The sequence below is a fragment of the Salvelinus fontinalis genome, chromosome 14 (genome assembly GCF_029448725.1).
Source record: "Salvelinus fontinalis isolate EN_2023a chromosome 14, ASM2944872v1, whole genome shotgun sequence".
Taxonomy (NCBI): Eukaryota; Metazoa; Chordata; class Actinopteri; order Salmoniformes; family Salmonidae; genus Salvelinus; species Salvelinus fontinalis.
In genome coordinates, this window is record NC_074678.1 from 46159828 (window position 1) to 46183103 (window position 23276).

At 46.2% G+C, this 23276-nt stretch overlaps 1 protein-coding gene across 1 annotated transcript in view; it reads left to right on the forward strand.

Moving 5' to 3' along the window:
* The window catches only part of LOC129811002 (ephrin-A2-like), a 130517-nt gene extending 107870 nt beyond the window's left edge, over positions 1 to 22647 (forward strand). Inside the window, exons 2-4 of the mRNA XM_055862074.1 lie at positions 10176 to 10468; positions 15067 to 15132; positions 20135 to 22647. Of these exons, the coding sequence (XP_055718049.1) occupies positions 10176 to 10468; positions 15067 to 15132; positions 20135 to 20262 (487 nt within the window). The 3' untranslated portion in view covers positions 20263 to 22647. The remainder of the gene's footprint in view (positions 1 to 10175; positions 10469 to 15066; positions 15133 to 20134) is intronic.
* Positions 22648 to 23276: the final 629 nt, after the last annotated feature.

Consider the following 23276-nt stretch of genomic DNA (forward strand, 5'->3'; position numbering starts at 1 on the left):
TATCTTTAAAGTTATTTTTTTTATATGTATTATTTGTATTTTTTTCTAGTTGAGTATATTATTTATATTGCTTTGTCTTGTCTGTGTGTGTGTAAAACTTAATAAACAGAGTTTTCAAAAAAATAAAAAATAAATAAAAATAGCAACGTAAAATATAACGTAATAGCAAAATGTGGAAAAAAGTCAAGGGGTCTGAATACTTTCCAAATGCACTGTATGAGGAAACAAACTTGTGACGTCGTTGCTTTTTTGGAACTGAGGCTTGTAAAAGCAATCGTGAGCGTAGTGCCTGAGCAAATGGACCCGCTGCCCTTACGAGTAGGGGGTTATAAAAGTTTTGACTAATGATGTGATAGCACGGCAACATTGAACCCGGAGAGGCAACTTTGCAAGTTGAGTAGGGAGTCCAGGGAGGAGAGTGAGCTTCTGGGCTGTTAGCGTCACCCAATCCCTCACCACTGGACTGTGCTAGTTCACTAACTCTATTAGCCTGCACTTTGCTAATGGTGTTAAAAAAGACAGAGGGCAGGACGAGGAGAGGGTGGGGGCATGATACACTTAACTCCAAAGTGGATGGCATCATTATCATTTTGATTTAGCTTTGATGCTTCTTCTCTTCTCCCCCCCTCAGCCCCCTCCCTCCCTGCCCCTTAGCCAGTATGGCACAAGGAGCCCGGAGAAACTTGATAGGGATAAATTAGGAAAACAGACCGTGTTTGTTTCTCGTTTTCTCCTTTTACAGGATTTCGCTGTAAGCGCTGTGTGCGTCCTGATACGTGCGTCGTGTGTGCATACAAGTGAGTGTATCTGCGTGCATAGTAATTGTGGGCCTCTCTAGTTTTCTCCTTCTTGAGTTTGTTTTGATGTTTTCTCCTAAGCCAGGTGTGCTCCGCCCCGCGATCTGTTTCGCCAGCATGATGTCCCCGTCTTACTGCGAGACGACATTGGCGTCCTGCAGATCTCACTAGTGACAAAATCTCACTAGCGACAAACCCCCTAGAGGACAGGATGTCAACGTCGTCTTGCATGGAGGCCGTATTTACCTTCTCCGTTCCCTCTATGATAGGTGACTTCATGTGTTTAAACTGACATAAAATCCCCCACTTTGTCGAACATGAAAGTGAGCGCATGCACATGGTGGGGTTAAGTTGGTTTTGAACCCTGCGTTTGTTTTTTGTTCTCCATCCTAAAGTCATACGTGAGAATGTTTTCAGAGCACAGGGAACATGTTTTGATTTTGGGCTTTTTGGGGGGGGGGGGGGGGGGGGGCTAGAATTATGATTAATCAAGACTATTCCGTCAGTCAAATTGTGACGGACTCCAATGAACCAACCGTTTTGGTCCAAACTCAGAACTCAATCCGATAGCCAGAACTAGTTATGTCGATTGCAGTGTTAGGGCCTCCTACTTTAATTTGTTTGCCCTTTCTAGTACATTCCAAAATAGTTGTTGACATTGACAAATTATATCAGCACATGTCTCGGAGATAGCACAATAGAAACATCTTGACGTGAAGTCTGTCAAGTACGCTAGCTAGTATGCAAACTCGGCCCTATCCAAGGCTGAATGATGTGAAAAATCTGCTTTGTTGTCTTTCTTTTTCCTTTTTTTTTTAATAGCTTAAAGCCTCATAAATCATGTCCTTGCTGAATGCAGCGGAGTCCTTCCCTGAGACTCACACCAACTGTGATACTTCATCTTGACTTAAGCCTTTGACAGGTACCTGATGTCTTGTCCTAAACAAATAACTCCATGTTAGCTCGATTTACTTTTTCCTTTGCCCCGTTAATCCGCACGTCTGCGTTGAAGATGTATACGAAGCCCTGCACTTGGTTCATGTACAATAGAATTTCCTCTGTCGAAAAAAGTAAAGCAGTGTTCTGGGCAGTTTGTGTCGTTTTTTGGCATTGTGTGGTTCTCATGCTGTAGCTGCAGTCATCGACTCTTCTGATTCGTTGGTACAGTGACAGAGGTCCAGTTACTCCTGAGGTCAAGGGTTATAGAAATCCCCCGTCCCTAAACTCACCAACTCAGGAATATCCAATAACTCTGGCGGCTTGTAAAAGGTCCCGCTACTCTATCCCTGTTGTCATCGTAAATAGATAACAGATTGGGATCCATAAATCGTGTAACTACAAAGGAAGGTGCAAACATAGGAGCAGGTGCTATGCAGAAGAACCCAGCAGCCATACTGTACATCTGCAGGTAGTAAATGCTGGGCTTAGGCCCGCAGTAAGTGCCAGATTTGACGACGCAAACTTAAGATATAGTAGCGTAATACACTTATTTTTTGGGGGGGTTTTTAGAAGTTCTTTTGCGATGCCTGACAAGAAGTCCCGGACTGAATCTGTGGATATCTTTTTTTCCCTGTGTATTCAATCAATAGAAGTAAAAGGAGTCATGCTTTGGAACAGGATTTGCTATGCTTCGAATGAATTTCACAGGTATATCTACCTTCAAAATATTTCTGTTGTGCTTTAAGGAAATTCTGTCCCTGCGGCTTCCGTCTGGTCTTACTGGTGGAGGAATGCAAAAACACAGGAACGCACACACTCTTTACGAGCTGTGTTCTAAAAAAAAACGAACTCTTGCACGCATAACAAGCCATTCCACCATCACAAACACTGTTATAAACACCACTAGAGCCATTGTCTCTGCTATGCAGAGGTAAACTCATTGACCACTGCAGCAGTGGGGTGAGCTATTTTCCAAACAGCCCACAACAGAGGAACCGGTGGACAGAGCGAGTGTCCGTGGTGAATTAGTGGGAGTGTAATTTATCATGCCTCTGCCAATACCTATCCCCTTTGATCTGCGCCCCATCTGCGAGGGATGCGCCTGGCGTTTGGGAAGAGCGCTCACTTTCTCTTCCAATTATTCCCAAGCGGAGGGGGGTTGATGGAACTCTGTGGGCTAAAGAAGAGTGGTCCCCCACAGTCTTGAAAGGCATGGATTGCATTTGCCATTTAAATGCTACTTAGCCTTAAATCACCTGTGTTTGGCCCGAGGTGATATACTGGCAGGCGAGGGGGATGCTGCAGTGTGTGCGTGTGTGTGTGTCAGCCGCCTCCCTCCCAAGGTGTGTGTGTGCTCAAGCATCCCCAATTAGTCTTCAACCGCCCCCCCACCATTCCCCCCACTCACCACTCCTCCCCCCCCTCTTGTGCAGACCACTCCTGGGTTTTCGATTGCACAAACTGTCACAGATGTGCTCTAGTTTTTTTGTTGTTGTGTTCAGCGTTGTTGTTGCTGCCTCTGCTGTGTGCTGTTGCTGTGTGCTGTTGCTGTGTGCTGTTGCTGTGTGCTGTTGCTGTGTGCTGTTGCTGTGTGCTGTTGCTGTGTGCTGTTGCTGTGTGCTGTTGCTGTGTGCTGTTGCTGTGTGCTGTTGCTGTGTGCTGTTGCTGTGTGCTGTTGCTGTGTGCTGTTGCTGTGTGCTGTTGCGAGCGGGATGGTGGAGGGATGTGGGGGGGTGGGGGGAGGTTGGGGAAAAGATAAATAGTTTCCCATCAGATGAAGTGTAATTATTCCTCCCTTGTCTGGAGGAGTGTGAAATAGAAAAGAGGGAGCCTAGTTTCTCTCAGCAGATGCCAGCAGGTATGCAGAAGGAGTGTCTTCGCCGTCTCATTTACTAGCTAAGACTCATTGCTTCCACAATTATCACCGCGGTCGAGGTGGGAGCTCGCTGTGCGGGCAGCACAGGGGAGAGAGGGAAGGGAAATTGAAGGAGGACGAGTACTAAGAAACCTCCCTTGGTGGCAATGTGTTTTATTTCTTTTTTTAATCAAGAAAACAAGGTGTTTTTTTGCATTCTTCCACTTCAGAGCAGTAAAAGCCTTCACTTGAAGTTGATGCCCCTAATGCAGGTTGAAGAATGCCATGACAGGTGTCATTACATGTATAATAACACGTCGTGACGACTAAAACAACCGTCGCGTAAAGCAACTGTCGCCACACTGTTATGAGGCGCACAGCTGAAAACGGTAACATGTGGCGTCGGCGTCAGCCATGTTGTCGTGAGCTGTCATAGCTGTCGTCATGTGATTTGATTTGTGTAATTTGGTGGTAACTTTAGGGATGCGTCCCACTTACCTAAAGTGGCTTCGGGGTAATCTTCTGCTCCGTGAGCCTTATTGATTATTTTACGATAGCGGTGGTGCTTCAACTGGGCCGGTGAGGGAACGTTCTACTGCTTGAGCCACGGCACCTCTCAGAGACGATTAGTTCTAAAACATGATGACTACCGGGACCTAAAAAGAATGGGCACCCACCCCTGCACCTATTTCAGTCCACTTCAAGCACCGGTTAGCATTACTATAGCTTTGACCATTATGCCTTAGCATAATAGCCTAGCCAGTATTTTTGGAGCCTCTCAATTGTCTGTAAATTGGAGTCACAACCTATTCTCCATCATCATAGATTCCTCAAGTGCCTCATTGTAAATTCCCTTTCATGTTATTATTATTCACACTTTGACAGTCGGCTTTTACAGTAGATTTTTACAGTAGACTTTTACAGTGGACTTTTGCAGTATCGCAGCTCTGCACTGGTTCTCCGCTGAAAACGAGGTGTCACAGTGTGAGTCGGCGTTCTTTTGGAACAGACAAAGACATGGAAATGCAATTAGCTTACGAGGCAGAGGGGGAGGCGCTGAGAATAGCACTACCTCCTCTCCCTCGTCTCCTCTCCCAGGCCTTACGCAGCAGAGCATCATGGGGGAAAGAGAGAAAAAAAGAGCACCGTGTTAAGAGTGGATTCAAACACCGGCTCATGGTTAATTCAAGCCATGCTGAAGGTAGAGCATGGTGCAGATAATTATAGCCCACACACAGAGGCACACACACACACATATGCAAGCGTACACACACACACCTCGATGCTTGTCCAGCTAAAATCTAACATCACAGAGAAAGAGAGCGAGAGAAAGAGATAGAGAGAAATAAAGGTACTTTGAACAGAGACCTCGATCGCTTTCATCTCCCACTGCACACACACATCGTGTCTGCCCGAGGGGCCTTCACCTCCCCAAAAATCTTCTCCCTCTTATGTTTGTTTTTGTTTTGCCGCGGCGCTTTTTCCTCGGCGTTGGCCGAAAATCAACTAGAGGTTAAGTTTGTGTAAACGCCTCGATAGGAAAATTGCTGTACGCCGAGTTGAAATAACAGCAGAAATTACAGAGAGATGAAGGTAGAGGGAGGGAGAGGGAGAGAGAGTAGAGAGCGGAGGGCTGTCTGTGCGTCTGCCTGACACAAAGAACAATAAACACGTTCCACATGGCGAGAGGTGGGCTCCAGATGCAGGCCGGACCGGAGGACTAAAACGCGGAAATGGCTTCCAGACAGGCCTCAGTGAGAGCACAAAGGGCCATTCTCAACCACCGCCTAGCGCAGCACCCACTCCTCTCCTGTCTCTCCTGTCTCTCTCCCTACCCACCACCCCCCCCAGCATCAACCGTCCAGCTCATTCAATTGTAAACACAGGGAAACTTCAGTTACATGACTTGTCCCGCGGAAACTCTCCACCAAAATCACTGATTCTAACGTGCTTGCGCCAGAAAAGAAGTGAGGATACTATAAAGCTAGATCCTAGATTGGAAGTTGCTGTGGCCAGGCCAGCTAGGCCTTAGACCAAGACTCCAAAGTAATCAGATTACGTGCAGATGAAAAATGGGTTTGAAGTGTTTGTAGTTTTGTATTTATTATGGATCCCCATTAGCTGTTGCCAAGGCAGCAGCTACTCTTCCTGGGGTCCAGGAAGAATGTCAAGTTATTAAGTCCATTTGTTTGTATTAAGTCAACTTGCCCAGGTCATCGTTAATTGCAGAGTAAATTCCTCTGTTTGCTTTGGGTGTGTGTCAATAATGAAATGGCGGCAGTCTAGGATACCAGTCCTGGCAATCCCCAGACTACATGTCCCGATAGCCAAAATCTACGCAATGTAAACTAACAGGGTCTGGGTTTTTCTGTTGATCCTTGAATTCCAAGACAAATGCTACAAACGAATCAACGCTCGGGCTCAATTCATAAGCAAGCGTCAGGCTTAAGATTCCATACATATTGGTGCAGGCATTAAAGAGGCATGAAATGTGGCTGTAGGCGGGTACTCTGGGCTGAAACTGAAGAGTAATGTCCCCGCTACACACACACACACACACACACACACGCACACACACACACACACACACACACAGCTGGAGTTATCTGTCGGCGGGTCGAGCAGGTGGCACGGAGAACACGTTTTTTCTTTTAGCCGGGTGAGGTGAACTGGCCTGCAGAGAGAAAGAGAGAGAGAGAGGGAAAGGAATACTGGAAGGGGAAAGATCTGTTCTGTACTGTACCCTCTCTCTCTCTTTCTCTCTCATTCTCTCCACTCCCTTCACCTCATTGGTCCAGTTGACCAGGAAGGTCTGATATGATTGGTCACATCTTCCATGGGTGATGCTGCTGTAAGCTTGAAAGAATTTGGTCACAAAGTTGTCATAACATGTTCAGCTTTAAAGTCAGCAGCTTACAGTATCTTCTAAGATGGTTTGAAATTCACAATTGCACATTTCTTTTATGTCATCTGTGTCTTTAATCCCTTTCAAGCATGAACTATAATCGCTAAACAATGAAAGTATGGCGCCCCAATTTGCATACCAGTGAAAGTTTCTTTTTAACTACATTTGATTGAAGTATAGACAACAGCATCCTCTTTTTGCACCCCATGAAGACTTAGGAACTACGACTTAGCGTTCCAAATGACCCATTCTGTCCCGTCAGATGTGCTCAGTTGGTTTTGACATTTTCCCTTTGCTGATGGCTTCTTCCTGCATGCAGGGCTTCAAAAGCAGACAACGTTATGGACAAACATTTAGCCCATGAAGTCATAAAGTGGGGCCGAGTTAAACCACATTGCCGGGGCCTTGCCAAGCCTGAAAAGACAGTAAATCAGAGAAGAAGTGGTCTTCAAAAAAAAACACGTCAGAAACGCCGACCGGTTTCAAAGTTCGGCCCTCCTAAATCACCCAGCTATAAACACTTTATAATGCACTTATAAACATCGGGCCTGATTAATTAAGCTCCCGCAGGGGGTTGTGGGTGGACAGACAGATTGTGAAGACTATGAAACTCTCTGGGAGCTTTCAAAGTCCAGGAACTTTCAAAGTCCCCTCTATTTTTTTCGGAGTTTGAAAGCTAAATTGATCAATCACCACCATGTGTTTCTGGTCTCCGAGGAATGGTCCGGGCGGTTTACAAAATGTCCGCCATGCATGTGGCTTGCTTGCCCACGTTGGATTTGAGGGTAGTGAGAATGTGGCAAGAATGCTTTTGGTGTGTGGAAGGGTGGAAGGGAAGAGGCTGTGCCAGGCGCTAGCGCATGTTTAGAGGCTGTCATAGCCAACCATCAGGGAGGAATCTGCCCCCCCCCCCCCCCCCCCCCCCCCCCCCCCCCAGACCCACCAATCACCACATGTAGGTGACAGTTGGAGAGGGGCGGGCCAAGACTGCCATGATTGATTGCAAGACCACAAATAGCTTGCATGCATTAGCTCTCCCTTACATCCATACAAAAACACACACACACACACACACACACACACACACACACACACACACACACACACACACACACACACACACACACCCCCCTGGCTGCCTTGCTATTGATATTTGGATCTGTCCTGATGGTCTTCCCTTAACGAGGTCATTTCCAACAACACGTCACGGAGCTCAATCAAATACTGAGCACTGCAGCATCGCTACATCAAACCCTTCCCTCAATTTGCCTCCACTGGCCCTTAATGACGGGCAATGCTGCTGGAACGACGGGAAGTGAGGGAGAGGAAGAGAAGGGAGAAGGCAGGGGGGTGGTATTGATCTATCGAGACATAATGCACTATTTGGATCCTGAAAGCGAGATGGCGATGGCCGCATGCACTCAGGGAAAATAGAAAGAAAATATGCAGAGACGATAGGCGGTATCCATTTAAGACCCCCCCTCCCCAATACATGTTTTATGGAAAGAGAATTACATCTAATAGACCACAGGTTTACATCCGCAGCGTGGCCTTAGGAGGATTATTACATTCCCTGCGTAGTTACCGCGTAGTTACATGTGAGGATACCGCCGCCTGATTGGCCGAGGGGAGTAATACAGAAGTGCAACCCGTGCACTTTTCGATATCCCCCTAAAAAAAAGGTAATGCAGTGAGATGAAGGAAGAGAAGTAGTAGGTGGAGCGCCCCGCCCTGTCCCCCTGTTTCCTCGGCCGCTCACACACACACTAACATAAGCTCTGGCAGTCCATAACAGAAGATGGACCCCGTCAAGACTGGATGAAGGCTTATGTCTCTCAATGCTCTCACCGCTCGGAGATCACATCAGATGTGAGGGCTGCGCCGACTTAATTCTTATTTAGATTCACTATTTTTCTGTGGCAGACGGGGAGGGGGGGCGGGGGGGGGGTAGTAGGAGAGGGAAAGATGGGTGAATAGAGGAGCCAAGAAGTTAGGAAATGAGGAGAGGAGAGGCTGTTGTGGAGAAGTGGGAGGGTGACGTGTGTTCACAAAATGCACGCCTGTTTCATCGGGGGTGTTGATATGATGACCGGAGAACAAAGTGGCATGCAGGAAAGAGAGGCCAGGCAAGCTCACACAGAGAGAAGGGAAGGGGGTTGATCTCTGGTCTGGTGCGATAAGCGGTGGGGGGGGGTGACTGGAGAAGATCCGTACACTGCAGCTAGATGTGGACCCGGGCCCTTCTGACACTTATTCCAACCCCCCCAGATTAGCTGTCATCTGATGCCAGGTCTGCCTGAACCCACCACTCCCCCTTCATAACCTCGCACCCCCATCCTGGCTCCCTCTGCCCCTTGCTTTTCTACGCTGAGCCAATGAGCTACAGTCTATCTGGCGGGCTTCCACCAACATGGCTGGTGTTTGTGCAATGGTTTATCGCAACAAGACGCAAAATGGCCTTCCCACCAGAGCCCTGTGAAGGATTACGGGCCTCTTTGAGGATCTCACTCATGGCGCGACTGATAAGGACAGTCGAGGGAGAAGTGACGCGCCGTCCAAGGGGGACTGTTTGGGAGTGACCTATTCGGGGGTCAGTCTGTGAATTTGGGGTCAGTGTGTCAAACCTCTCATATTGGCTTCAGAGTTATGTGTGGCTAATTACGAAACACAACGGCCCGTAATTATGTAGTGCACACACCAAGACCAGATTTCACACTTAAAGAAACAGTTCCTATGTGTAAACCATCTGTAGAACCATCTCATGGATTGAATTTGTGATTATCTATGATTTGTTCATGGCGATTTAGAAAAGGCATTAGGTTATGGTCTCAGCATTAACTGCGTTAGGTCTAGGGGCAGGTGTGTCAACAGAGGCAGGAGGTATCAAAGCATTTTAGACCTCCTCAGTCAGGAAGCCCGTCAAATCACATTCCCATTATGCTCTTCAGAGTGGAAGAGATCAAATCCAGTTCCACTGGGGGGGGGGGGGGGCTGCAGCTGGAAAACGGCCAGGGAAAATCCAAGTGGAGGGTGGATATTTGGAATGGGATTGAGCCAGACAGAGGACTGTGACATGGAGAAAGTGGAGATGGAACCACACAATCATCTTCTGGGCCGTGATTTGAGCCCTTGCGTTTCAGTTAATAGCTATGGCAGGGATGGCTATATAGCCCCCTGTAAACTCGCACACGGCGTCACTCTCTGGAATTTCGCTATTAAAGGGTCAGATCTGTGGCACCGTGCAGGTGCTCAATTTGTATCGAAATTGCCCAGAGCGGCAAACTCATTTAGCCAGAGCTGGGCGAGAGACAGGGCCCTGTGAAAGAGCTTAATGAAGCCGGCCTCACTCTGTAAACCCCTGTCAATCTCCAGACCCTCTTCTCCTCCTGCTCCCGCTCTCCTTCTCTTCCTCGTCCTCCTCGCCTAGCGCCTTCATCCATATAGAATAGTAGCATCATGTTGAGTTATCTTCAGCTGTCTGTATCCGCTGCACAAGTTGGATCCAAACGATGGCCAGTGCTGTTCGTTGTGGAGATGTTTTGGGTTCCAGGTTTATTGTAGATCCAAGTCTGTTTTGAGTTGCTTCGGATAAAAGTTGTCTGCGAAATGCCATTCCATTTCTTATCTGTCGTCGTAATTTCTCCTCAGACACACCATACTTGTCCTGTCTCATCCGCAGGTTTCTCCATGGGGAGTACACCGTGGAGGTGGCCATCAACGACTACCTGGACATCTACTGCCCCCACTACGAGGACCCGCTCCCCCAGGAGCGCATGGAGCGTTACATCCTCTTCATGGTCAACTACGACGGCTACACCACCTGCGACCACCGCATGAAGGGCTTCAAGCGCTGGGAGTGCAACCGGCCACAGAGCCCCAACGGACCGCTCAAGTTCTCCGAGAAGTTCCAGCTCTTCACCCCCTTCTCACTAGGCTTCGAGTTCCGGCCGGGTCACGAGTATTACTATATCTGTAAGTGGAAAAGTTGTCACATGGACGAATGTCACACACACACACACATACACACACACTGCTGCCTTACAGATACATGTTATGTCTCCTATTTGAGGTTTCAGGTAGAAATGATTGCCCGGGACTGACACACCTTCTTTGGCTGATCAAGGACTTGATGATCAGTTGATTAGGAGAGTCTGGTCTGTAAGTGCTTGACTGGAACAAAAATGTGCACCCCTGTGTACTGGTCCTTAGCACCAGGATTATGAAGAACCTTGCTTCTTAGCCGATGGGTCACATGGCCTAGTAACACAGATCTAATTGGCTATTAGCTATTGGCTGCATTCAAGTCAGGACCAGTCAGGCTTCTGGTGAAGGAGTAACTTCAGCCAATAGAAATCTTAATCAGACCCCAATATTGTGACACCCTTTTATTCACCCCCCCACACTGGTTATGTCCCCAAGTAAGTAATGACTTTGGACCACCCCAACTGACTACACAAAACAGACACAGTTGTGACCCATCAAGAATATTCAGCGCTGTCAACCCATCGCTCTTTAGTTGATGGATATCAGGGAATGTCATTTGGGTTGTACATGTTCGTTTTTTGGTCGTTTGAAGGATGATTTTATCCAATTTGGTGGGAAGCGGGGGAGGAAGCCACAATAGCGGTAGTGGTTTAATTAATAGGCTTTGCGTTGTGGTGTAATTTTTCTGCCATGGATGGGTGCCAGGGCTAGGAACCATACAGGAACGGGCTGTTCAAACCCACATGTCCTTGTATTTACTAGATAATTGTTAACTGGTATTTATTTGAAGTAATTCAATATAATCGTGAACCAGTTGGTTCCAATTTATGGTCCCTTGCGCTAATTGATTGAATGAAAACAAAAAGATAGTTATTGAGGAAAAAGCGATGTCATTATGCTGTTACAATGTAAATTCCAGGTAAACCACGGACCGTGAACTAAAGCCATAGCCTGTAACTAAACAGGCGTACTGTTACCAATCACAACATTCAGCGGCCAAACCAGAGGGGAGCCCCGGACAAATCGTTTATCTCTGGCTTTCGGTTGACTTGTCCGTCTGCGTGTTTTTTACCTGACCTGCCATCCTTTTGTGTGGCACCCTGGCGCATCCCATCTCCTTCCACCCCTTGATGAAAATGTCAATTTGTCAAATGGCAAGCGAGCTATTAGCTGGGTGCTTAGCTTCACAGGGTGAGATCGGTGCAAGACCAGTTAGCGGTGCTCTCATGCGGAACGCCTCAAATTATGCTGATTGGTCAAATCATATTTAGCCGAGGGAACTTGATGGGGGTAATTGTGTCCTTCTGGCTCCGGACCGTGGTCATTACCATTTTTTGGACGTGAGGCGTTGAAAGCCATTAGTGGTGCGGTGGGTTGAAAGCGGCCAGGGTGGCGTGCTCTCCAGACAGGCCTGACACCTTGCCTACCGGACGCTCCACGCCCACTTCAATTTCAAGGTCGCGGCGCACACGCCGCTTCCCACTTCCCCTCCATCGGAGCCGCCCCCCCCCCCCCTCCGTGGTCCATTCCCGGTGCGGTTTGTCCATGAGCATGACAGGACAGGCGTGGGTTTGCCAGGGTGCATCTGTCCCTGTTTTGCTAATGGCCATGTGAAAGGTGTCCTTTGGTCTGATGGAAAGGCCCCCTGCTGGGCACAGGCAGGGAAAAGGCTCAGAGCGGCATGCCGGATGCATTAATGAGGCAATTTCTGTTCCTTTTTTGTTTTTTCTCTCCAATCCCCTCTGTCTGTGCCCCCCTGTCTCTCCTTCTCGTTCATCTTTTCCCTTGGTTTTTCCAAAATAGGAAAAACTTTAGAACATAAAAAATATAGTGAGTTTCAGGGGTGGGTGTAACATGAGGACTTTTCATGTTATATTAATAAAACTCATTAACTCGGTTGCTCTGATTCTCTCTGTGTGTGCCCTTGTGTTGCTAGGGGGATGCCACTTAGCCCACAGGAGAAAAGGTGACATGACACCGCCTTGTGATGCTAAATCCTGTGGCGGACCGAACCGCTAGAAAGACAGGCACACGACAGACAGCAATTCTGAGATTCGGCACACAGCACATGACTCATGTGTGATGTGAAGGGAGATGAGGAGAGATCAGGATCATTTTAAAGCACAGTGCTACTCAGCAGCTCATCATTTCTAGCTGTTCACTGCCATCTGTTGTTGGTAAGGCCCAACTTAAATCACAAAGACAAGAAATTCCGCGTTATAAGACTATAATTATTTTTATTTGCCTCTATGATATGATACATCCAAACTGTACAATATGGTATTGTATATTTTTTACTTTATGTATTTAAAATATTTTAAAAAATTATGTTTTTAGACAGCTTTTCATGATGACATTTCTAAGAAGTGGGAGTGTGAGTACAGTACTGTAGCCTGCCAGTTGTGACAGTATTATAAATCCATAACTCGCAGGGACCAGTTGTGACAGTATTTCGACAGCACCCCTGTGTGACAAGATCAGGGCCGGGGACCACATATAGGGCGGCTCTATACCTCAACCCAGCCCCCCTGGCCCGTCACTCACTGCAATGTGTATGGATGCCTCCCCTCCAACATATGGTATATATTTCAATGCTTATTATCCTCTGGGTGATGGAAAGGTATTTAGGCTGAGGGAAAAGAGTGGAAGGGGGGCTGGGGGGGGTGCTGCAATGTCTAAACATCCCCCCTCCTAACCAGTGGGGCGTCCCTCGACTTATTATACTCTGCGGGATGTTGTCACTCCTGGAATGGAGGAGTGGAGGGAAGACAGAGGCCTGGCAACAAAAAGAAAAGTCAGTTCAAAGTTAGCATTCAGTGTCTGACGATTCTTCCCCGTCCTGAGCTGTTTTTAATGTACTCCGCCCCGTAGCTCCTAGCCAGGCCCCGCATTGTGTGGCCCTTTGTCCCCAACAGCAGCCAAGGCTGGGAAGCAGTTTGCCCCGCCATTCAGCACTCCTTTTTTTCTCCCCTCCCTTAGAAAATGATTTGGCTACTACCAATATTGTAGCTGTCATGGCCCCTGGAGTGTTAGGGCAAAGGGGGATGCTTGAGAAGTCGGGTGTGGGTAGTTACCGGGGTAAAAGGGGGCTTAGTTTGGTTATCTGTGAACAAAGGGGCACGTCCATCACCCCTAATGTGACCTCCTTACCCCCAACTCCCAGGCGTGATGGGTTAGTGGTGGCACAGAGCCCTATCAGGCAGTGGTTTTTGAGACTTCTATGCTTCTGCATCTCCACACACACACACACACACATACAGAGTTGTGACTGCTCAGTCACTGCCACCACCAATACCAATGCCCCCCCCCCCCCCATGTGCACTCGTGCAAATACCAAATACACACACTCAAACGCAAACCTAAAGAAAACACACACACACCCCAACTAGAAACACACACATAGACACACGTTTAATTGGAAGTCTCAAGTTAGGTTGGGAGAATAATGTTTAGAGAGAGGAATAAGTGACAGATGCCTTTGCATTTATGCACTATATGTGTTTTGTGGATGTGTGCTATGTCAGTGTGTTGTTTGTGTGTTCGTTTTGTGTGTCTGTAGTTGGCTTCATGTTATTCTGTCTAGACTATAATCTATGTGCCGCATTCCGGGCATTTACCCCACCAAATACGGAGCCATTTTAAAAGACCAATTACCAAAAATGCTGTTGCAGGAGAGTGGCCATTTTGGTGCCTGATATTTGTTTTTAATGGCAACAAAATCGGTGTTCTTTTTTTTGGGATTCCCGAGAGACAAAATGAAACATAATTTGCCATGGTTAAATTAGAAAAGTACTGCTTTAAATTTTGGTCACAAAAGACTACTCTTTTGACAGAAAAAAAATGCTTTTTCAAGGTTAATTTAGAATGCAGCACTATGCCCAAAATCTCTTTCTGCTTCTCTCACTGGTTCTTTCCAGTGATGCTATTAGCATATCAGAGGTTGCATGGAGTTGTTGTTTTCCCTCACTGAGCCATATGTTGTGTGAGTACACTGAGACACTTGGACCGTGGAGTAGTGGAGTTTTGTCCTTTAGCACTCCCATTCACAGTAACAGCCTGCTAAGGGATTAGCGAGCCACGCTAACGTCTCTGCACACACAGCACCTGGTCACTGAGGCCTTCCAAGTTCCAACTCTGGTGGCAATGTCAGAGGGACAGGGTCACACAAGAAGACGGGTCAAAAGCTCCTCAGGTGTGACAAACTTGACCTCTGGCCCCCAAATTCTTCTACCAAGATGGCCGCCGTTTTTCACAGACTATCATCCACAATTGCACCCTGGCCCTCAGCTGGGTTGCTTTTAAAATAGGGTGGATGCATTCTTTTTGCGGGGAGACTGAAAGTTGACTGAAATGAGTGCCTGATGGATTACCTCTGTGAAATCTCGGTCCATTGAGGGTGGGACATTTCAGTTATAGCTCTCTAATGGAACATACTTACCGTCTTTCCCAGCCAGTATAATTTGAGCTATTTTCTCTGAGATCTGACAAGAAAAATGCTGCTGAATGTGTTATTCATTAACAAACATATGCTTGTGTGTATTTCTCGTTCTCTCTTTCTTTCTCTTTCTCTCGCTCTCTCGTTCCAGCGTCTCCACACCCTAACCTTGTCGGGAAACCCTGCTTGAAGTTGAAAGTCTATGTCAAGCCCACAAGTGAGTATTTTTTTCTCTATCCAGTCTTCAGGGAATGTCGTGTGAAATTGCTTACACTCAATTTTGGTAACACTAGCCTTCCTTCAGATTCAAAACCTTATATTTCTAACTTTGCCAATAACTTTGCCATGTTAAGAATGGGTCTAGTCAGCAAAAGAGACAGTAACATATTATATGAGGTTGTAGAGCTCTCCATCACACCCATCGTGCATTAAATTGTTCTATAGTCATCCACAAGTATTAATGTCTACAAATAAATAGAAATGTGTTAACTTATCACACAGATGGTTCAAAGTTCTACCAAACAGGCAAGGCAACTGTTTTAGTTCAGTTTTCATACGACACTCTCCGAGCACTTGGAGAGCACTCAACTATGAAATGTGCACCAGTTCAATCAGCCAAAAAGAGGAGCTCCTCTGACGCGACTTTCGCTTTTGGACGTGCACCTCACTGTTTACAGTCCCTGGTGACGTTAGTTAATATCCGGCGAGCAGCTAGCTACGGCACGTTGTTTCCATCCGGAATATTAACGAGGCGACCACCGGTTTTATAATCCTCCTCCACATTTACTGGATTGTTGACCAGAATGTGGTGTATTTAGTTTTAGGTGTTTCTTTTCAATCAAATCAAATCCAATTTTATTTGTCCCATGCGCCAAATACAACAGGTGTAGACCTCACAATGAAATGCTTACTTACAAGCCCTTAACCAACAATGCAGTTTTAAGAAACATCTTTCAAGTCTTTACTAAATAAACTGAAGTAAACATTAAAAACAAAATAAAAAAATAACAGATAATTAAAGAGCAACAGTAAAATAACAGTAACGAGGCTATATACGGGGGGGTACCGGTACAGAGTCAATGTGCGAAGGCACAGGTTAGTTGAGGAAATATGTACATGTAGGTAGAGGTAAAGTGACTATGCATAGATTATAAAAAGAGAGTAGCAGCAGTGTAAAAAGTCAGGATGCTCTCGATGGTGCAGCTGTAGAACTTTTTGAGGATCTGAGGATCCATGCCACATCTTTTCAGTCTCCTGAGGGGGAATAGGCATTGTCGTTCCCTCTTCACAACTATCGTGGTGTGTTTGGACCATGACAGTTCATTGGTGATGTGGACACCAAGGAACTTCAAGCTCTCAACCTACTCACTACAGCCCCATCGATGAGAATGGGGGCGTGCTCGGCCCTCCTCTTCCTGTAGTCCACGATCATATCCTTTGTCTTGATCACGTTGAGGGAAAGGTTGTTATCCTGGCACCACACTGCCAGGTCTCTGACCTCCTCCCTATAGGCTGTCTCACTGTTGTCGGTTGTTGTGTCGTCAGAAAACTTAATGACTTAATGTGTTGAAGTCATGCTTGGCCATGCAGTCATGGGTGAACAGGGAGTATAGGAGGGGACTGAGCACGCACCCCTGATGGGCCCCTGTGTTGAGGATCAGAGTGGCAGATTATGGCCTACTTGAAACATGTTGGTATTACAGACTCGGTCAGGGACAGGTTGAAAATGTCAGTAAAACACTTGCCAGCTAGTCAGCGCATGCTCGGAGTACATGTCCTGGTAATCTGTCTGGCCCTGCGGCCTTGTAAATGTTGACCTGTTTAAAGGTCTTACTCACATCGGCCACGGAGAGCGTGATTGCACAGTCGTCCGGGAACAGCTGGTGCTTTCATGCATGCTTCAGTGTTGCTTGCCTCGAAGCGCGCACACATTTAGCTCGTCTGGTAGGCCCGTGTCACTGGGCAGCTGGCGGCTACGTTAGGTTATAAAATGTGTAAACTGTCATGCAATTTTTTTCTCAGCAGTCCCACAAATCTCTCATTCTAAGCCCATATTAACCCAGGAAAGGTAGACAAACAGAACCTAAAGTAGCAGACGTAAAAGATACATCAGAGCGCGACATTCTGGTCCTGACAGGAGAAAAAAACTGTTGGGGGAGGTTCTCTTCTGCACTCTTCGGCCAATCCAGTAAATGTGGAGGAGGAGTTAAGATGGTGTCGCCTTGTTTACGCTCAAAAGAGGAAGTCGCGTCACAGGCTCTCTTCCATTTCCCCTGAAAACCGGATAAATCCGGTTGTTAGCTACCCCGCTGAGGGTGGTCAGAGCCTAACCTGCAAAGCCCTCTGCTTCTTGATTGATGAGGGTAAATCTTTGTTCCGTCTCTGTCTTTGCTCAGCACACTATCATCCAGACCCCTGTTCAGAACTGCTTAGGATCCCAGTTAAGCCACTAGGACTCGGAAACGCACACACACACACACACACACACACACACACACACACACACACACACACACACACACACACACACACACACACACACACACACACACACACACACACACACACACACACACACACACACACACACACACACACACACACACACACTGCAGTCAGAGGTACATGCTGCTGCCCTCTGGGCACAGTCTGGTGGATATAATTCATCTGACAAGGTCAAGATAACAATCCAAACGCTGACATCCGACTAGTCATCATTCACCAAAGCTTGATGCTGTGGCGTCCCATAGGGATCTGTTTTCGGGATAGTTTTACAAGTCACAGCAGCAGCAGGCACCGGAGCTGGTATTAGCCATTTAAAAATGGGGTTTAAAGTCGACTTAACCTCAGACCAGCTTCATGTGCGAGGTGACGTTCTCCACTGCTCGTTTAAACGCCAACTTCATGTAGTAGAGCTCCGCAGGTTGCACTGTAGCTTTATACACATCAAATGTTCCTATGTTGCAAAACCCTACAGGTCATTATGGAGGAATTACGAAGCACCCACAAGGTACAGTATTTTTCCGGGCTCATACACTGTTGTAGACCTATGCCTTTCCATAAGCATTGTTGTGGAGATTTGAATGGAGAGGTTTTTTCCCCCCAACTGTTTGTTTAATAAGATGCTTTTAAAAGGCATCAGAGACAGAGACATGGCCAGTTAGAACCCAAAGAAAGAGCGGTCCGCGAGCAGACAGACGTACGTTCTTTCGACTCACAGAAGGCGTTCATTCGTTTCAAGCTGTTTGTACAAAGCCTATGGAGAATGAAAGGTATTAAACTCCCTTCACAGCTCAGACTACTGTGTCAATATTTGGAACGGTGGTATTTGCAGTAATATCCCTGAGCTCTAGTTTGGTGATTTTCATTTGGAGTTTAACCCGACTGGTTGTGCTATTCCATTATCTCTGTATAATTGTGAATACACATGTTAGAGATGATCAATTTCACAGGGCAGTTAAAACAATTATATGTAAATTGAAAGTCATACAGTTAGTCTATTACAGAGTGTTTCAATTGTCAGTTTCCTCTGGTGCTATGGCATATTAGCATGACAGCATTTTTGCCTACTTTTTCCTCCCTGTGCAGTATAGTATAATTAAGATATATTGTTTGAACATGGAATTAAATTGTATATGGTAAGTAAAAGTCATAGTTAATATTAATGCTATAGGCAAAATCCAGTTACCTCAACATTTATAATAGTACACTTTTCAAAAACGACAAAGAATACTGTAATTTATAACAAACAACGCTGATGATTGTTTGCTATTTTGCTTTGTTTTTACCGGCGTGTTTCACAGTCAAATTAACTGATGTATATCTCTTAGTCGTTTTTGAAATGACTGTTCAATCACCCGTCAGGTCACAGCCGTTAGACATCAACAAATGTTCACGTAACCCTCGACAGTTAGCAATCCCACAAGTCCATTTACAGTATATTCTCCACGGGCGTAACCAGAAATTAATTGGTGGTTGGGCCTGGATAAATTTGGACGGGCCAATGATTGGATGGGCCTGGCAGGGCCTGGCTCCCCAGTGGGGGGCCTTTGTCCACCCAGGCCCACCCATATCTATGCCCCTGATCTACACTAACAGTATCCCTGAAAGCCATTTGATGCTATGACTGAGGATTGCTCACGCAAGCTCCGGCTCTTTCTTAAAACAAAAGCTTGTACCACTCTCGCTATTTAAATATCTAGAGGAGAAACGCATTTATTTGATACTATGGTTAAATCAGGATTTACGGGTGGATTTGGGTGTGGATTCGCTCGGAAGTTGGGAATTGCATTTCCATAGGCCCGAATGGATCCTGTGTGGATTGGAGATTGTGAAATATATATGTGCATATTTACAATTGCAGTATGGCGGAGAATGCGGGGACCTGTCTGTTTAAGGCCTTTATTATCCAAAACAACCTGGCCTAGCCTCACGCCAGCCTCGGCCCAAACCATTACCATAATTCCTCTCCCTAAGTCTGGTATGTGGCTGTTTATTTTCCATCTGCTCTGAGAGGGTAAAATCCCTAATCTTGTTTGGGAGACGGGGGTTAACCTTGGTTTTTCCCAGAAACCCCCCTTTTTAATGTATTTTGGCGGAATGGAAACAGCCTACTCTTTAATATTTAGTCAGGGAATCCAAAATCTGTTAAATAGACCTGCTCAAGGGAGAGAGAGACAAGGTGTTGTAGCTCACGTTTAATACGCCTGTACGTAGTACATTTGAGGACAACGTCAGCCTCACGCCTCAACTCTCCTTGAGTCAACCTTCCATTGTCAAGCCTCGACCTCAGATGTCCTAAAATGTGCACCATATGCCAAAGCAGTGTTTAGGCCCCACGCGTTGTTTGATTGGCTGTATCTCTGTCAGTGTGACTCGTGTCTTCAAGACGAGTCTCCCGACGGAGACCTGTCAACAACATGTAGAGCGTCTCACTCTGCTCCTGCATGCCAACTGTGGAGATGACAGTCAACGTGAGAGGTGTAAACAACATTACAGTTGTATGTATGACTATTGACAGAGCATATCTGGGTCACAGGGAAGAAAATAACCAAAAGGCATCAATGTATGCTTTTCCCAGCGATTTGACACAGCCCAGAGACAGCCAGATTGAAACTGCACAAGGATTTAACTGTATTAGAATGGAACCTGTTTGAATCATAACCTCTCTCTCTCTCTCTCTCTCCCCCCCCCACCCTCTTTTTCTCTTTCTCTATCAGATGACTCGGTGTATGAGTCCCCGGAGCCCTTCCTGACAGACGACAGCACCGGTGGCTGTTGCATGGCCGCCCCTTGCCTCTCCCTTATGCTAGCAATGCTGCTCACGCTACTCCTTTCCTGCTCATAGCATCCTGGGCCTGCAGGCCGTACCCCCATTAATCCCTCCACCCCCAGCCCCAATCGACTTCCCCTCAAATCTGCCGCCTCTGACCCCCTATATAGGGAGAATGTGACATGACTCCTCCCCATCTCCCGTCCTCTCCTTCTACCATACCGGTCCACTCTCCTCCACCCCTCGACAGGCACGACCTGGACACCGTAAACTCATACTGCCCCTCCCCCACCCACCCAGAACCCTCCTCCCTCCAACTCCTCAGCGGAACCCCTGCTTCATGACCACTGGCCTCTGACCCTCAGCACACAGCTCAAGTCCAGTGGGCGATTAAAGGGAGTATTCCTGGGACCAGGAAGGAGTCCCTTAAAGACCTTACAAAAACAGCCTCCCAGCTACCGAGGAGCGCTGGGACGTGCAGGAAGTGGAGGGGGTGGGTTTGAAACGAACTAAGAGGAGAACGAACTCCTCTCCCACCCGTCTTGATTGCCGGTGGATCGACAGTGACCGTTGTTGTCGACAGCGACGTCTTCTCCACTTAAGGACCCTCTCGTGTTCATCTTCGGACTGTTTGCGTTTCTCTATGAGTCTTTGTGCTTTGATAGTGCCCAATAGTGTCCCACCTGTACATGTTCATTCTGTTACAGTGTATTATATCGTTGTATCTTTCTTTGTCACGTCGACTCCTGCAGTGATAGATCATCGCTGAACCGTCTTTCTCTCTCTATCGCTCTTCTTCTCTTCTTTTCTCTCTTCTCGTGTGTCTCTGACCAGTCTCTAATATCCTGGCAATTTCTAGCAGTAGCAATCCAGAGTAGATAAGGACCTTTTCTGTAAATCTGCCAAAGACACTTGTTGAAATTTTATACGGGGGTGACAGGGGTGTGGGACGGCGGCGTTGTGGCTATCCAACGAGGTCGTAAGCAGCCATAGAGCTCTGTGTAGACCCTCTGAATCATGCCATGGGGGTCCTATCATGGACAGTAGGTTGACGTTTGTCATGAGTCTTGTCCTGGTGGCAAAACTGAGCGATTTCCCCTTAGATAGGCCAGCTGCAAAGTCTAAATTAGCTATATTGTACAAATTCATGAAAACTAAAATGCAGTTTAAAGTTAGGGATTAGTGTTAGCAGTGTGGGTAAGGTTAGAGTTAGGTTTAAAATCTGATTTTATGACTTTGTGGCTGTGCCAGCTAGTGTCCACTCTGCAGAGCTGCCTCAAGAACAAGATTCATGCCGAAAAGCGCTAACCTGCTTACGGACAGGGCAGTGTAGATTTTTTTTAAAGAATGTTCCTTAAGAAAACCAACATATGAACCGTATCAAAAATGGCCTTTTTTCCACTGGTGCTGAATTCAAAACGAGTCTCCGTCTCAAGCTGCGGTGCTGAGTAGAAGGGGGACATCCTGTAGTGGTGAAGTGTTTTGTGAATTTCAGGTTTTGCTTTTTGTTTCCCCATCCTTCCCTCCTCTCATTCTCCCACGTGTTCTTCTCTAGCATTCTCTCTAGCCCCCTTCTCTCTGTCTCTCTCATGCTCTGAATGTGAGTTTTCACCGCGTGACGTTTTTTTGCCGTGTGACACATGCCCATTGCTATGTCAGGTCCCCTTGTCTCAGTCCCAGTACTACGGCTGTGGGCCGCTGGGACTTTCTGGAGATTGAGATAATGGACAATGTGAACTCCCCATGCACTGTGCAACCTAAGGGACCCGGGCCTCCATGGACAGCAATGGGGAGATGGATGGCCCCCAAAATACTAGGAGGTTGGAGTCTCAGTAGCACTTTCACTCACAAAATGGACTCTTCTGTTTCGCGAAGAAGAAAGAAAGAAGAAAGAAAGAAAAAGATGGGGACCGATGTGTATGTATGAGGATCATGTTGTGGCTTTGTGATAGAACGCTCCTCTCCACGATCATGACGTTACACAGAGAGCTGGCCTACAACATCCGCAGGAACTCAGAAATAAACCACATTTTAAAAAAAGTTCGCTAAATACAACTTTTATATTTTACTTTATTCCATGTTATTTTTTACTTTACTTTTCAAAAAAGCAGCAGAAATTATTCATATGTGATATGAAATTATAATGTAGACCCTTGAATTACTAGATCGATGATGGGACAGTCTCTGCAGTCAAACACGTCTAGAGAAGTCGGCCGTTTGCTATTGTTGTTGTTGTTTTCCTGCTTGTATCACTATGCATTCTGGTACTTGTAGTCCTGTAATCATTCTTTTTAAAGGTGAAGAACATGGTGTGGTTATCAGATCAATTCCTTTTTAGTTGGTTTAAATGTGGATGAAACCTAATTGATTTCATATGAAATGTTCTTGTTTTGGCATAGGAAAGCTATGGGGGAAAATGGAAAAAACACAAATAAAGCTTTTTTGCCTGTAGCGGAAATAGCTCTGGTTTACAGTGTGACATGTCTATACTGTAGGCTACAGAGTGAATACATCATCAAAGTATTCATAACTGCTGTTTCAATCAAACATGAGCTCTCAGCCACTGTTTCGAGTGTCTTTACCTAAAGTAAATTGCAGTCTAATGTTGATAAGCTGTTTTGTAGTTTAAAAGAATGTCTGCATATATTCTTTGAAAAGATTTCTTGTTTTTTGTACATTTTGTTAATGGATGCTTGTCAAAAAAAAAACATTAAAACAGTTCATGCATTCAAGAAATTGAACTTGTTAGAGAGCTGGGGTGGTTTAACATGGCCAAATCTAAGGATCGTCCCTCAAGATTTTCCAAAAGGTAATCAATTTGATGGATTTGCCACTTCTGACAATTCTCTTCCCTGTGATGCATGCCTAGCATAAAACCTATTTTAATCAAAGAACAGACTTTCAGACCTGTGCTGATTGACTTCTAGTGAGTGTTCAGAGGGAAGATCATTTCAGAAATGTATCAATCAGTGTTTGATAATTTCACAACAAATAAAGCTTCCACTAAAAGTGGCCTCTTTGATTTTGGCTTTAAAACCGCGAGCTTATCGCTCGATTCTGTCCGTGTCGCTACATCACCACTTCCCAAA